Consider the following 15,822-nt stretch of genomic DNA (forward strand, 5'->3'; position numbering starts at 1 on the left):
CGTTTTATTTTGGACCACCAAACTTGCTCGTATAACTACTCGTCTTAAATAGGAAAAACGTTGATGTGTTTGGTCACTTCTAACTTTATCTCTAAATGGTACCATTAAATGAATGGGGCTAAGCTAAATGATAGCGAAGCGTCGCAGCGCGCTCCAGCGCTTACGTGCACGCACACAGATGATAGAGGGATGTATCAACAATTCTTAGTTAAGGTAATAACATATTTTAATATTGAAAATGAGTAGACTATTCCTTTAATCATCAGAACATCAAATTAAAATAGTGCATTAAATGATGTTAAACACATTTAATCGATCACCATCAAAAATAGACAACAAGCCGTTCTGGATAGCTTTATTTCATCCTCTTTTGTCCTTGCAGTTGAGTCCGAGTGTCTTACATGTTCAATCAGTGAATTCGTTACAGACCCCACCCCCTGTGCAGCCAATTAAACCTTGTCACTCTGAAGTTGTGCAAGAGGAAGGTTTGGTAAATGAAGATCGATGAACAGGAAGCTTTGGCTGTTATTTATAGGCTTGCTTGGGTTGTTAGTCTGACCTGTTGTTTACCCTATAGCCTGTTACTTTGACCGGTGTTAGAACTGTGAAGAATTGGGCCGGGTTCAGGTTAAAATGCTCGACATTAAAGATTGTTGGGGTCAGGCTTTGGCTAGAGGTAGGATTGTTACAATTACTTTAAAGTTGCCTTTTTGTACAATTTAAAACACAAAAAAGAGTGGTGCACCTCCACAATTAGTGTGGGTGGTTAAATATGCGTTTCAAATCAAATCTATCAAATATCTTTGATATTTTCATCCTTGGATATTGAAGTCCCCCTTTAAAGGAATATTCCATTTTCTTAAAAGAAAAATCCAGATAATTTACTCACCACCATGTCATCCAAAATGTTGATGTCTTTCTTTGTTCAGTCGAGAAGAAATTATGTTTTTTAAGGATTTTTCTCATTTTAATGGACTTTAATAGACACCAACAATTAACACTTAACTCAACACTTAACAGTTTTTTTCAACAGAGTTTCAAAGGACTCTAAACGATCCCAAACGAGGCATAAGGGTCTTATCTAGCAAAACGATTGTCATTTTTGACAAGAAAAATAACAAATATACACTTTTAAAGCACAACTTCTCGTCGAGATCCTGTCGTGATGCGCCAGCGTGACCACACGCAATACGTCATGACGTCAAGAGGTCACAGAACACGAACACGAAACTCCACCCCAGTGTTTACAAGTGTGTTGAAAGAGGACCGTTCCTACGGTGTTGTATGTCAACTGTCTAATAATGTCTTTGTGTCAGTTTATTGTTTACAATGGTCCGCAAATGTGCGTTTTTTATATGTAACACGTGACCTCCCTACGTCACTACGCATTTACGTTAGGTCGCGCTGGACCGGATCTAGACAAGAAGTTGTGCTTTAAAAGTGTATATTTGTTATTTTCTTGTCAAAAATGACAATCGTTTCGCTAGATAAGACCCTTATGCCTCATTTGGGATCATTTATAGTCCTTTGAAACTCCATTGAAAAAAACTGTTAAGTGTTGAGTTAAGTGTTAATTGTTGGTGTATATTAAAGTCCATTAAAATGAGAAAAATCCTGCAATGTTTTCCTCAAAAAACATAATTTCTTCTCGACTGAACAAAGAAAGACATAAACATTTTGGATGACATGGTGGTGAGTAAATTATCTGGATTTTTCTTTTAAGAAAATTGATTATTCCTTTAATGTACAGCAAATCTATGGGATTTTTCTTTAAAGTGGACCTATTTCATTACTATTTTGTGTATTTGGTATAATACAATGTGTTTGTGTGGTTTATGATAAAAAAACATGCATTATTTTCCACATACCGTACATTTTGGTAGCTCCAGATATCCCTGTTTTCCTCAAACGCATTGATTTTGTACAAAACTCATCGATTTGAAAAGCTTTGTGTCCCTGATTTGCCAGCTAACCTGTACGTTGTAATTGGCCTGAATACCTCTGACGCCATAAAAGTGACGCTTCTTACCATGTTTGAAAGATTCACTTACAATGCATTCCTAACAGGAGTTAACTTACAGGCTGAGTCCGAAGCGGGAGGAATTATGATAATGTCGGTCTTGTCCACGTCAACAGGCCCAGGAAGTAACTGTTGCCTACAATCCGTGTGTTTGTTGTAGTCAAAGAAAAGAGATTTACATTGAAAACTATAACTCGCGTCATCGTTTTCTGTGGTGTATCTTTTACATATCGTTAACATGTACTAATACACACCAAAGGAAATGTAAAATCGTGAATCGGACGATAGGTGCTCTTTAACAAGTTCAATAATGAGTCCAATAGCTTAGAAAAGTAACAACACAGATTTTTAAACTGAAGTTTGAAAGTATTCATGTCCCTAGCATAGACAGTGAGAAAGGTTATGTGCAAAAGGTACAATTACCGAACAATGGCACCAAACGCATTTTAAACGCTTCCCTACTGAAAAATCCAGCTAAGACCAGCATAAGCTGGTGAGCTGGTTTTAGCTGGTCTCCAGCTTGGTTTTATCTGGTTTTGCTGGTGTAGGAAGCTGGTTTTGCTGGTGTAGCAAGCTGGTCTAGCTATGTTTTGGTCACTTTTTAAGCTGGTCTAGCTGGACTTAGCTGGTCAGGCTGGAAGACCAGCTGACCCACCAGCATGACCAGCTTTTTCATGCTGGGAGGACCAGCTTAGACCAGCTACTGCCACCTTATACCAGCTAAAACCAGCTACCAGCTCATGCTGGTCTTAGCTGGATTTTTCAGTAGGGTTGAAAATGGACAGCACTGCTCTAATTTGATTGACTTCAGAAAAGAGCAGTGCGCTGCGTTTTTTATATTGCAATGCAACCACTGAGGCAGCTGCCGTCAATCAAATATTGAAGCGTGGGCACTCTTGAAACTTTGGTTTGCTGTTAACTGGCATATTAGCATATCGGCATTTGATTGGACAACGCAATTGACCTCGGGTGCTTTTCCGCTCAGAGTTGACTGATTAGCGCGGCAGGTGGCAAAAACGTCATAATCGCGTTCTGTGTGATCCGCCCCTTTTTTCTTCACAATGTTGACATGAATATGTCATATATTGTATAAAAAGTTGATGTTCAATGCATAAAAGTAAAAATACCTCACCTAAAAACCTCCAAGTGAGGAAGAATAAAGCTCGGCATGTCGCTATATGAGGTACGAAGTGAGCTGAATGTTAATTGTCAGATATTCCCTAATGACTGTCCTGCTTCATCTTAGCGACTCAGGTACTGTGTGAGAGAAAGTACATGCAAATCCAAGCACTGTCACCCTCTTCAGCCGAGACTGGATGACTTTGAAAGTCTAATGGGTATTATTTGCAAAGGGCACCTTCATTTGGGAGACACCACTTTAGAAGACAAGGTGATTTTCAGCTAAGCTGTAATCCTCCTCCATGTGTTGTAAAGCTTCGCTTACTTCAGATCAGCATGAACACGCACCAAAACCGGTCACACTGTGTTTTTACCAAGCGAAAACAAAATGCCAATTTCATTGTTTATTAATTGCACAGCCGTAGTTTTTGCTTGTTTCTGCAGACTGTAATGAGGTGACGAAATAGTTGCATCACAAAAATTGCTGTTTGAACATGTGTTGAAGAGTCTTGTTTTACTTGTAGATCTGTTGCTTGTCATTGATGAATCTTCAATTAGTGTTAATGGCATAGACACGTGCATGAGAGTTTGTCCATACTTTATCACGTGCCACTAAATCAAGCTCATCCGCACCTGCTCGTGAACATCTGCTGGACGAGAATGATGACGGAGGCCGGCGTGATGCCGGTGGCGGTTCGGCCTTGTGTGTGCGACAGACCGGCGGAGAGGTAATTTGCTCCGCTCAGGTCGGTTCAGCACGAATGCCATCGCATCAACCCCAGTATCATGAGCGCAGAAAATCATATCAAATAGTGTAGCCTCTCGTATTGCTTTCGTCGCAATGTGAGTGACGAGGAGAGATGGAGAAGGACACATCTCAGGCAACAAGATAGAAATTGGGTGTGTGTTTGCACTGCAAACGGTCACGGCGGTGAGTCTGGACAATGCCAATTGTTTTTACCCAGCACAGATAGATGGGAGAAGGGCTCCAATTCCCTTAACAGTTGTTCCAATGGCTGTTTCAAAGCCCAGGGAGAACAGAAGTACACAGATAGCACGTGCCCTCTGAGACTGTGTGGCGTGTGCTGGATTTTAAATCTGGGACTCTTACCCAGATGAATACTTCGCACAGAATCTTGCTTTATTATGTGCCACATACACAGCACAATTGTGCTATTTACAGATAAGTCTTACTATTAATATAGCTGGAAGCAAATAAATGGCGTTAGATTGAGGTGTGGAAATAATGAGCGACTGCCATTGGGTGGACAAAAGTGGATTCGGTGCCACAGAGCAACAACGGTTACACTTTATGGGGAAATCAACATGTGAATTGCTTATATTGGTTTCTGAATATTAAAAATCACATAAGACACACAGTCCTTCATATGTCCAAAAAGTCTTTCGTGTTGTCAGGCTGAACTCTTGGAAGCTTACAGTGGGAGGAGATAAAAAGTTACAAGTACAGCACAGCTATATGTTCGTGTTGTTTACATAATATGCACTTATTTGCTCCGATTGCAAACACTTTTTTAGATTTTGATATATTTACCACCTTTGGTTACTACTCCTGAACGGGGCCTCGTTTAAAAGGACACTCAACTTTCTTTGAAAATATGCTCATTTTCCAGCTCTCCTAGAGTTAAACATTTGATTCTTACCGTTTTGGAATCCATTCAGCTGATCTCCGGGTCTGGGGCTAGCACTTTTAGCATAGCTTAGCACAATCCATTAAATCAAATTAGACCATTAGCATCACGCTAAAAATAACAAAAGAGTTATTGTATCCACTCCACTATAGTGGAGTTAGCAGATGGCCAAATATAAAGTGGCCAGATACATATATGGGTGATTCTCACGAAAACTTGGTTTTAAAAATGTCAAGCATGAAAATGTAAAAATTGCTTAAATTTACTTTTTTTCCCACCAGACATTGAAAAACAAAGTCTGGAGTAAATGGTAACATTAATTTAAAAACTTTTACTTATCATTTAACACTTTTGTAACACAATTTAAAAAATTAGTCCTAAAAAATCTCATTACCGCAACAGTCAGAAAACATCAACACTGACATATTTTCAAAATGACAAGACAAACCTGAAAGAACATAATTTGGAGATTCTGCACATGCATTTAAAATCAAAGTATTATGCTTCTAATAATTAAATTAACATTTAATAAGCATCTGTTGCGGTAATGATAATCAAAATGTTGTGTAAGCATTCTGACAAGACAATATTTCAAATTAACTGTAAAAAAATGATCTTACCTGGTAGCCATCTTGAAGTAACTGGTCCATGTGCTTGGTCACTCAAAATCAAACTTTATTAAAATTCTGTATGTGTGCTTAAACTGTTCTCAAAAAGTGTTGTGGAGGATGAGAACATCAGGCATGGACACATCATTTTCCTAATTTTTCTTCATTATTATTATACATGAATATTCAGTAAATATTTTTTCTGTCATCTAAAGTAGTCTAGCAAAACATCCATTTATTTTTTTTCTTAATATTTTTGTGTTAATTTGATTAAATTTCAACATAACGCATGTTCAAACACAGCCGGACACATTGCGGTAATGAAAATTTCTGCAGAAAATGAGATAAAATTTCCAATTATAAATTCTTATGTTGAAATCACACATTGTGCAAGGTAGAACACAGTATTGTGTTAATTCTGATGCTTTTTAATGTTACTATATTACACATTTTAAAGCTAAAATCATTAGTGCCGTGGTGTTTCAATGGTTTCGTGAGAATCACCCATATACGTATATTAGTATATTATATTGATGCAACCAAACGCAACAACCAGACATTTTAATGCTGGGAAATGTGTGCACAGGCTATTTGATCACGTGGGCTGTAAAAGGGTCTATTGAAAGTAACCAAGGGGACTATTTTCGAACAGCGTGTAATATCACTATGCCTGCTGCAGCCATGTTACATCAGCAAAGTCTTTGATTATTATGCCAGAATGAGAGTATAGTTCCTAGCCATATTTCCCCAGAAAATCGCAACTTTTATTTTTCCGTCTGTCTTAGTACACAATGAAACTATAGAAGAGTCAAGTTTTAAATAAGAAAAATATCGAAACTCTTTTGTTATTTTGGAGCGCAATGCTAATAGTCTAATCAGATTCAATGGATTGTGCTAAGCTATGCTAAAAGTGCTATCGCCAGACCCGGAGATCAGCTGAATGGATTCCGAAACTGTATAAATCAAATATTTAACTCTAGGGGAGGTGGAAAATTAGCATATTTAAAAAAAAGTTTAACATTGAATGATCATTCTTGCTCTCACTATGATTGTCTTGTGGGTTTGCTTTTCCGGAGGAAGTGCCCATAAAAGGAATAAGGGTCCATGATACAGTTAACCAAGTTTGAAAAAACTTGTAGGAAAGAGGAATTGAGAAATACTTTAATTGTGTTCATAAATCAGAATGCATGAAATATCGTTAAACCAACCTTATAAGTTGGGATAGGAATTAGCCATGCGCATCCAAACACATTAACCTTTAGAAGCACAGAAATAGCTAAACAGGTGTCTTATCACATATGTAAGGTGAAAGATTAACTATATTTCACCTGGAATGCAGACCTTTAGTTCATTTTGCTTATTCAGAAAGAAACGCTGCATGAAACATGTATGGTATACTGCTTCAGAATACACGTCAATGCATTGCATTCTTTTGATCATTTCATTTTTCGTGAGATACATCGGTAATGTTATTCAAGGTTTTATTCAACATAATCATAATCATTTCATTTTTACATGGCCATATCTCAAAATACATTTTTTAAGAAAGATATTCCTGACTCCCCTTACATAAGGCTTCTTTTTAACAATAGTCATTTAAGAATTGAAGTGCACTGAAATGTCGAATGTTTTGCGCAAAAAGTGAAACTTCAGTGGTCGACGTTTTACAAAAGCATTATGTGCTTTTATCCAGCGAGAAGCAAGAAAGAATTTTTAAGTGCACTGCAAAGTTCTTTCACCTCACAGACCAGCAAAGAGTCTGAGAGTCTCCATAGTAACGCAACCCTCGCCACATGAGGTTCTGTGGTAAGAGGCATCTAACCGATGCCTTATGTTGTACCTGAACCTGTTTCAACTATGAAGTTGAAACACATAATGGAGTACACGCTCTTTAAAACCCATCGGTCTTACTCAAGTTAAAACGGAGATCGTTGGGTCCCCATCATCATGTTTTTCAGAGCTGTCGAGTTGTTCATTTCAGTATGAGACCTGCTTTAAAAGCCACTAATGAAATAATTGATTTAATTAAAATAGGACTTTGTGTTCTTAAAGATTTTAAAATGAATTAAGTACTCGATCACCCTCGATGCGCCGAGAGCGAGTTGTGAGTCAGCACTCGAAAATCCGAAATTAAAAAGAGGGAGGCAGAAAGAGTGTACTTGCTCAAGACTCTTAGGAGCGCAATGTATCCAATGTTGTACATGCAAAAAAAACAATCCTGTGTGTGTTGACAGTGTATTCACCCCATCTCAAACTGCATGCCTTACTATCGCCCCATGTTACAAAAAATCAATACATCCTTACTGTCCACATCTTAGCAATGTTCTCACGGCTGTACTCTTCTTAACTCGACGACGTTCGTTTTATTTGGAGGTAATCCGGTGTTATATATTACAGCTTTTTCTCAGTAGACTTTCGATGCCAAGTCAATCCCGTACTCCAAAGTAAATTAATAATGAATGCCCTCTCTTGTTCATGTCACAAGGCAGCCGGAGGGGTCTGCGGTAAGATTTACTTTCAAAAGCGCACTTGGTCTGATACCCGATATATTTTTGTCCTTCACAAGTACAGTGGAGTATACTTGATGCACTGCCTGCTAAAATACTGTGTGCTGTTTGCTTTTGATACACAGAATGCATCAACAAACATGCTGTAAAATCCAAATAAAATACACACATATGTTAATAAGGCTTGATACTGTAACAATGCATTAAAAATGAACCATGTAATCCATGCATGAGAGTAGTCGTGCAATCGATGATGATGATGATGCTGCAAAAAAAATCTTGTGTTTTTCATAAAGCGCACGTATACGGATGTCATGCAAAAAAATGGGGGCTGTGCTTGTTTATGTCGGATGCCTAATTTTCCCCGCCCTTGGATGCTTTTCATTGCACTGAAAGGGTAGACACTTTATTTGGATTAAATTGGTTTGCTGTCTGCTCTTCTCTGATAAGGGAATAAGGCAGAGTTATTTATTAATTTATGTATTTGTTGCATTGTGCTGATTCAGTGTGCAGGGACGAACACGCGGCTCAGACAAGCTCCAGTGCCTGCCGACGCGACGCTGCCGGTTTCCTAAAGGCTCTGGCTGCTCAAGGTTAAGTCTGATTGGATGGGTCCCAGTGTTTATTATAATGCATGCTTTTATGGATAAGCTGTTAATAATAATAATTCAATACGGGAGTTTAGTGCTTCAGTGGCCTTAAAGTTAAACATGCACCCTTGCATACATGCAGCGGGCATGCACCGTGCATACCATCGCCAGCACTGTCGCTCTCCCTCCCATTTTATTTACCATATCATCCGTGTCTAAATGACGAATGAGCGAGAGCTTTGCTCTTTGATCCCATAAACTGTGTTGCATCTGAGGTTTTGTTCAATTACCTGTGCAACAGCTGTATTGGGTTTGCGTTTTTCCCATTATTCCAGCCAACTCCGAATGCCCTTGAGTGCACTTTGTTACCTTGGCCTGGCGACTTTGAGCGTTACACACAAACTAGCACGTCTTCTTGCTGTATTGGGTGACTCTGAGCTTGATATATACACCTTGGAAGATGTTTTTTTTTTGTGTATGAATATATGAATGCTTGATTCGGCAGTGCATTTTTAGGCCAGAGCCTGGATATCAATAAATAAATTAAGCTGAAATGCAGGTTTATTCCACACTGAGATAAATACTTTATCCTTTCACAGTCAAGTTGATTCTTATTGATTTTCTCAGAAAGTGTAAACACGGAAATTGCAAATTAACCATTTCCACACCGACTTGTTGTTTTAGCACCCCTTAAATTATGCAAATCTGATATACTGAGTGCAGTTTGCACAGCCAACAGCATGATTCTGGGGCGTGGCTCGTCACTTAAAGGATAAGTTCATTTTCTTTAAAAAAATCCAGATAATTTACTCACCACCATGTTATTCAAAATGTCTTTCTTTGTTCAGCCAAGAAGAAATTATGTTTTTTTGAGGAAAACATTCCAGGATTTTTCTCATTTTAATGGACTTTAATGGACCCCAACATGTAACAGTTTTAATGCAGTTTAAAATTGCAGTTTCAACGGAGTTTCAAAGGACTCTAAACGTTCCCAAAGGGTCTTATCTAGTGAAACGATTGTCATTTTTGAAAAATATGCACTTTTAAACCACAACTTCTCGTCTATCTCCGCATAAGGGTCTTATCTAGTGAAAACGATTGTCATTTTTGAAAAATATGCACTTTTAAACCACAACTTCTCGTCTATCTCCGGTCCAGTATCGCGCCAGCGCGACCTCACGTAATTGCGTAATGCTGTAAAAAGGTCACGTGTTACATATATGAAACGCACATTTGCGGAACATTTTAAACAATAAACTGACACAAAGACATTAATTAGTATAATTCGACATACAACAACGTCGGAACGGTCCTCTTTCTCCACACTTGTAAATACTGGGGCGGAGTTTTGCATACGTCCTCCGTGACCTTTTGACGTGATGAAGTATAGTTTTTTTCTCGTTTCGCTAGATAAGACCCTTATACCTCGTTTGGGATTGTTTAGAGTCCTTTGAAAAACTGCAATTTTAAACTGCATTAAAACTGTTACGTGTTGGGGTCCATTAAAGTCCATTAAAATGAGAAAATTCCTGGAATGTTTTCCTCAAAAAAACACTTTTTTTCTCGAACAAAGACAGACATCAACATTTTGGATGACATGGTGGTGAGTAAATTATCTGTTTTTTTTTAAGAAAATGGACTTATCCTTTAACTGACCAATAGCACAATATTGTTTCTATTCTGGTGACAACAGAGAATAAAGGACGAGCTTCACCTTTAAAGAAATGAGCAAAAGATAGACGTGGCAGAGGGGGTTGGGTTTAATAATTCTGTGTTGGATGCCCTGCAGTGTGTTATGAACTCATCCACAGGGAAAAGCTCGATCTCTTTGCTGATCTCCACCGTTCTCATTTAGTCCATTATAAGAGGAGGTGGGGGCCACTACCGCAGTTTCCACTCCACGACTTGAACCTCAGTACCTGAGGAATAACCCTTACGAAAAAGAAGTTTATTCAAGTGTGCTATAAGTATACTTTTTTAAAACTTAAAATAAGAAAGTATACTTTCAGTTGACTTTTTATGTACTTCTCTAAAATGTACTTTAGGTACTTCTCAAAAATATACTTAAATTGTACTAAAGTATACTTAACCTATACTGACCGAAATGTCTAAGTATATTTGGCCTATACTTGTTTACTGACATATACTTAAAAGTATTAAGTAAAAATGCAACAACAAAAGCTACATCAAGAAAGCTGCAAAAAGCCATATGATTAGCCCTGGTGAAAAATAAATATACTTTATTGTATTTCAAGTATATTTAACTTTGCAATAGTACATTACAAATATACTTAGAAAGAAATTTACCATCTTTGAATATATTGAAAGTATGCTTACAACATATTTGTTTACAATTAAACTTTTAACATATTTCAAAATAATTATAATTTAGTATATTTTCTAAAAGTATACTTTTAAAAAATATATACTTGGAGTTAAAGTTCTGTGCAATTTTAAAAAGTATACTAATTTGAACTTATTTTAAAGTTTATTTTAGGTATACTTTATCTGTTAAAGTTATCATTATAATGCACTGACAGCATTTATAAAATACATTATTTAGCATCCTTTAGAAACAGTATATTTTAAGTAAATTTTGAAAGTATATGTAGTGTACAAATGTATATTATCCTTATGGAGAATCTTTAGTGTTAGTAAACTAGTAGGTTATTAATTTTGTGCTGCAGGTATACTTGCAAGTATTCTTTTACTATCACTGTAAAAAAATACTTTGCTGCCTTAAAATTTTTAGTTGAATCAACTCGGATTTACAAGTCATTTCAACTTACTGTTATTTATCTTGATTAGAGACCAGTTGTTATAACTACAGGTGAGTTGTTATAACTTATAAAATTAAGTTGACTCAACTATATTTTATAAGTTGTGACAACTAATCTTTGTTGACATGACTTGTAAATCTGAGTTGATTTAACAAAAATTTTTAAGGCAGCAAAGTATTTTTACAGTGTAAACTTTTAGTTAACTAGTGTACTCATACTGAAAGTGTACATGTAAGTGTTCTGTTAGTGTACTCTTAGTAAACTAGCAAGTTACTAATTGTGTGCTGCAGGTATACTTGCAAGTATTCTTTTACTATACTTTTAGTTAACTAGTAGTTTACTACTCAACTTTATTTTAAGTGAACTTAACATCATACTATAAATATATATATATTGCACTTAAAGTACAATACAATGTTCCTGTGTATTAATTTTTATACTTGACATATACCTTTTAATTGTACTTTCAATTTGAAGCTAAATCTTTCGTATGCTATCAGTGACCTAATCAAACAAAAATAATAAATACAAAAATTATAAATATATTATTTATATATTATATACTCACTTTCAACATTTGATATGTTATCTATATTCTATTGTGAATAAAATATAAGTTTATGAGATTTGTAAATTATTCCATTCCTTTTTTTACTCACAATTTCTACAGTGTCCCAACTTTTTCTGATTTGAGGTTGTATATATATATATCTATATATGGCTGAATCCCCTGAATATTTACTTTCGTTCTGGACTCCATTTCCCATAATCCCGCATACCTGGACTGATTACTCTGCCACCTGAAACTCATTGGACAGCCTATATAAACTCTCTGGAAACATTCAGTTAGTGCAAAGTCTTGATTTGTACCGGCTGTCATTGCTGAGCGGTTTGCCTGCCTGACATTGCTGTTGTTTGACCTTGCCTGTTGGAATATGAGTGTTTAATAAAAACCTGCAGATGGATCCTCAGTGTCAAAGTGCTTTGTTACACAAGCAGTATACAATAAGTAACCTACTAGTTTACTAAGAGTACACTAACAGAACACTTGCATGTACACTTTCAGTATATGACTAGCAAACTACTAGTTAACTAAAAGTATATTAAAAGAACACTTGGAAGTATACCTGCAGCACACAATAAGTAACCTACTAGTTTACTAAGAGTACACTAACAGAACACTTGCATGTACACTTTCAGTATATGACTAGTAAACTACTAGTTAACTAAACGTATATTAAAAGAACATTTGGAAGTATACCTGCAGGACAAAATGAGTAACCTACTAGTTTACTAAGAGTAATCTAACAAACATTTGCATGTACACTTGAAGTATAAGTCTAGAAAATTACTAGTATACTCATGAGTTCACTTGCAGTACAAATGAAGAACTAATTGTGCACTAGTTGTACACATAAAGTTGACTACTCTTACACTTATAGTACACTTAGAAGTATATTTTTATATACTAAAAGTGGGCCAATTTAGTCCCAAGCGGTATTCAAGCAGTACACTTACAAGTTTACTACTAAAACATAAATGTTAGTACACTTACTACATAAAGTATACTTAAAACTATACTCCAACATTACTTAAGTATACTTAATAAAATTAACTTGAAGTGTACTTCTTTTTCGTAAGGGAAGACACAAAGTACTTTCACATCATAGCTCTCCGGTGCTTTGGATGTTGCCCTCTAGAAGCAAAAGTAGTTCAACACAGTTGTCTTGTAAGGAATTATGCCCGTAATGAGCCTTAATAGACACCGAATGACTGTTATTCCAAAGCGTGCCAAAGATTTTCGGGCAACGATGCTATCGGAGATAAAACAAAGATTGCGTGAAAATTTTCCCTGCATTTTATTGAATGGTCAATCAGGCAAGTAATCAATTAAGCACATGATTGCATTTTGTTTTAATAGCTTTACAGTATACAGAAAGGACCAAATTTGGCCTCCGCTGCTAACTGGCATATCTGCAATTAGACACAGCATGTCCTCATTTAAAGAAGGCCTGTAAGTAATTAGCATCTAATTCCACTGTATCCGTAATAACGAGAGATGGCATTGTCTTTAAAGTACTTTAATGCTCCAGTAGACAGTTTAGCTTTGAATATTATCAAGGTGGGTCACTGAATTTATTAAACTCAACCTGCTGAAGGTTGGTGGGATTTGATCGATGTCTAGCTGCGTCTGGCTGTGTGGCTTTTCTTTGCTTGATATCTAGGGAATACGTTCGCACTAGTTTATGTCTCGCTCTTCCGGCTGGCGGCCCGCCGATGTACAGTACCGGAGGGAATATTTGAAAAGGAGCAATGAATGAATTTTAATGAATTTGTGAATTCATTTTAATTGATGGATCATGGTGTTTCGGTCACAAATGGATAAACTGAAAAAAATCCACTGGGAACATCTTTTGCGAAACATACGCTAAGAGTCACATGGGACGTGTAAACCCAGAGGAAAATGTTATTGCTCAGAGGTTTCATTTTTTATAACGGAGGAGATTACATTAAAAATATGGAGCTGTAACATTAATGTACTGTAGATTGTATATCTGAAATGATCTGGATTTGGGTAAATTGTATGAAAATGTTTTAAGTTCATATTGAAATCTTTAACAATATTGAATTTGAGTTGAGTTGGTGAGGTTGTTTAGATGTCTTCTGAACTCCAATGGAGACATTTGTGAGATTTCCAGGTCTTTTTTTTCAGGATAAATAGGGGAGATCGGGGCACAACCATACGCTTTTTGGTTTTGCCTCAATCATTAAAAAAATATTTGAGTTTGATTCATTATATTTTTACACAAGCAACACACACATCTCTGCTACAAATAAACATTTGAAGTTTGTTTCTATTACTTACCATTCTTGTACAATTACACCAAATGTGACAGAAGTGCAAATGTTACAACTTACCACATAGTAATTGTAACAGGCAGGGGGTTTGTTGTAACACTTGTTAAAAATGAAGTTTGCAGGCAAATATTTCAATACTATTTTGTCAATATACTTGAGCTGGATATTGTTTATATATCTGTCTATAATAGACAGGTATCCACACTGTATTCATTCATTCAGCCCTTTTCTAACAATAGTTAAATTATAAATGGATACAAATGTCTAAATATGTGCGAAAAAGCAGCAATTATGACACCATTTTTTTTATATGTGACCCAGTCTGTAATAACCATACTACAGTTTCAAAATCAAATTCTGAGATAATGAGTATCAAAGTCTGATTTTAGCCATTCATTTCATTATGATTTTAATATTTGACAGGCACATTTATTTTGTGGGAACCAGCAAGCATTCGTGTGTAGCCTATTTAAAACAACGGCAAGAATTACACAAATGTTAGCTGTTTTCATATCGTAAGTGCTGAGGGGTTAGTTGTAACACATCGTTACAATTAACCCCGCTGGGTCAAAATATTTTCAAGCCCACCAAAAAAGTTGCTAAGAGCTGCAGACATATTTCAAAACGATGCTATGTTTTAGTCAACAAGACACTGATAAATATGACATAATATTGGTTTTGGTATCTTACACACCCAACTAGGAAACAAAACCAAAAAAAAAAACATATATGAAAAAATTTTATTACATGCCACCTAAACACTCGTTCATCAATAACTCTCTGGAAAAACAATATACCTTTTCATAAATTTGCAGGAGACCGTCTTATGACAATACAGAAAAAACTAATCGCTCAACCCTGTGCAACAATGTAAACGGTCCATGTTACAACTAACCCCACGCACCCCTACTTGATACTTATGCAAAAGTGCTCTTTGTTTAATCTCAAAATAATCTGCATATTAATGAGATCTTATCAGTGAATTTTCTTTAATTTGGCAAATCTGAACATTTGCTTCCTCAGTTGTTCACAAGGGGACTTTGTGACACACACGGCATGGCTGAACAGATCAAGTATACTGTACGCTGGAGAAGATAAGTGGTCCGTAGACCCCAGGGTGAGCTTGGTCAATCTGAACCAGGCCGAGTTCACCATCAAGATTATAGATGTGGACTTGACGGATGAGGGCCAGTACACATGCGCAGTGCAGACGGTCAGCAGACCTCGAACCACGTCCGTTCACATCATCGTTCAAGGTGAGTTTAAGCAACATGATCTCACAAAGTTCCGTGGGATAGTCACGGAATTTTGTGCTCATTTTTCCGTGGCATTCTCACGGATTGGTTACTCAACTGCTTTTTCCTATTTTCAAACCATTTTCGCTTCGGTTTAGGGTTAGATTTGATGTTTGCGTTAGTATGTCACTTTAAATATTGGTTTATACTATTTTTTCTGATTTATTCTTTTATATTTTCTAAACTTTTAACAATTGTTGCCTGGCGTTGGGGTTAGAGTTGGGTTTGGGTAGGGATGTCCAGTGTTTCCTCTAGGATTTTTTTCAGCTGTGGCGGCAGGGGGCGCCCATGATGATTATAAATGTACATTTTTTTTTTTTTAAGTAGAATATAGGCTACAGTAAACTAACATGTATTTTTTTATAATTTTCATGCTGTCATTTACTTTTCCTTAT

At 36.4% G+C, this 15,822-nt stretch overlaps 1 protein-coding gene across 6 annotated transcripts in view; it reads left to right on the forward strand.

Moving 5' to 3' along the window:
- ntm (neurotrimin) overlaps window positions 1-15,822 on the forward strand; it is a 372,932-nt gene that overhangs the window by 305,737 nt on the left and 51,373 nt on the right. For all 6 annotated transcript variants that reach the window (XM_055208259.2, XM_055208260.2, XM_055208258.2 and 3 more), the window contains one exon: window positions 15,156-15,388. In XM_055208259.2, the coding sequence (XP_055064234.2) occupies window positions 15,156-15,388 (233 nt within the window). The remainder of the gene's footprint in view (window positions 1-15,155; window positions 15,389-15,822) is intronic.

Source organism: Misgurnus anguillicaudatus, chromosome 12 (assembly GCF_027580225.2).
Source record: "Misgurnus anguillicaudatus chromosome 12, ASM2758022v2, whole genome shotgun sequence".
In the NCBI taxonomy this organism is placed as follows: domain Eukaryota; kingdom Metazoa; phylum Chordata; class Actinopteri; order Cypriniformes; family Cobitidae; genus Misgurnus; species Misgurnus anguillicaudatus.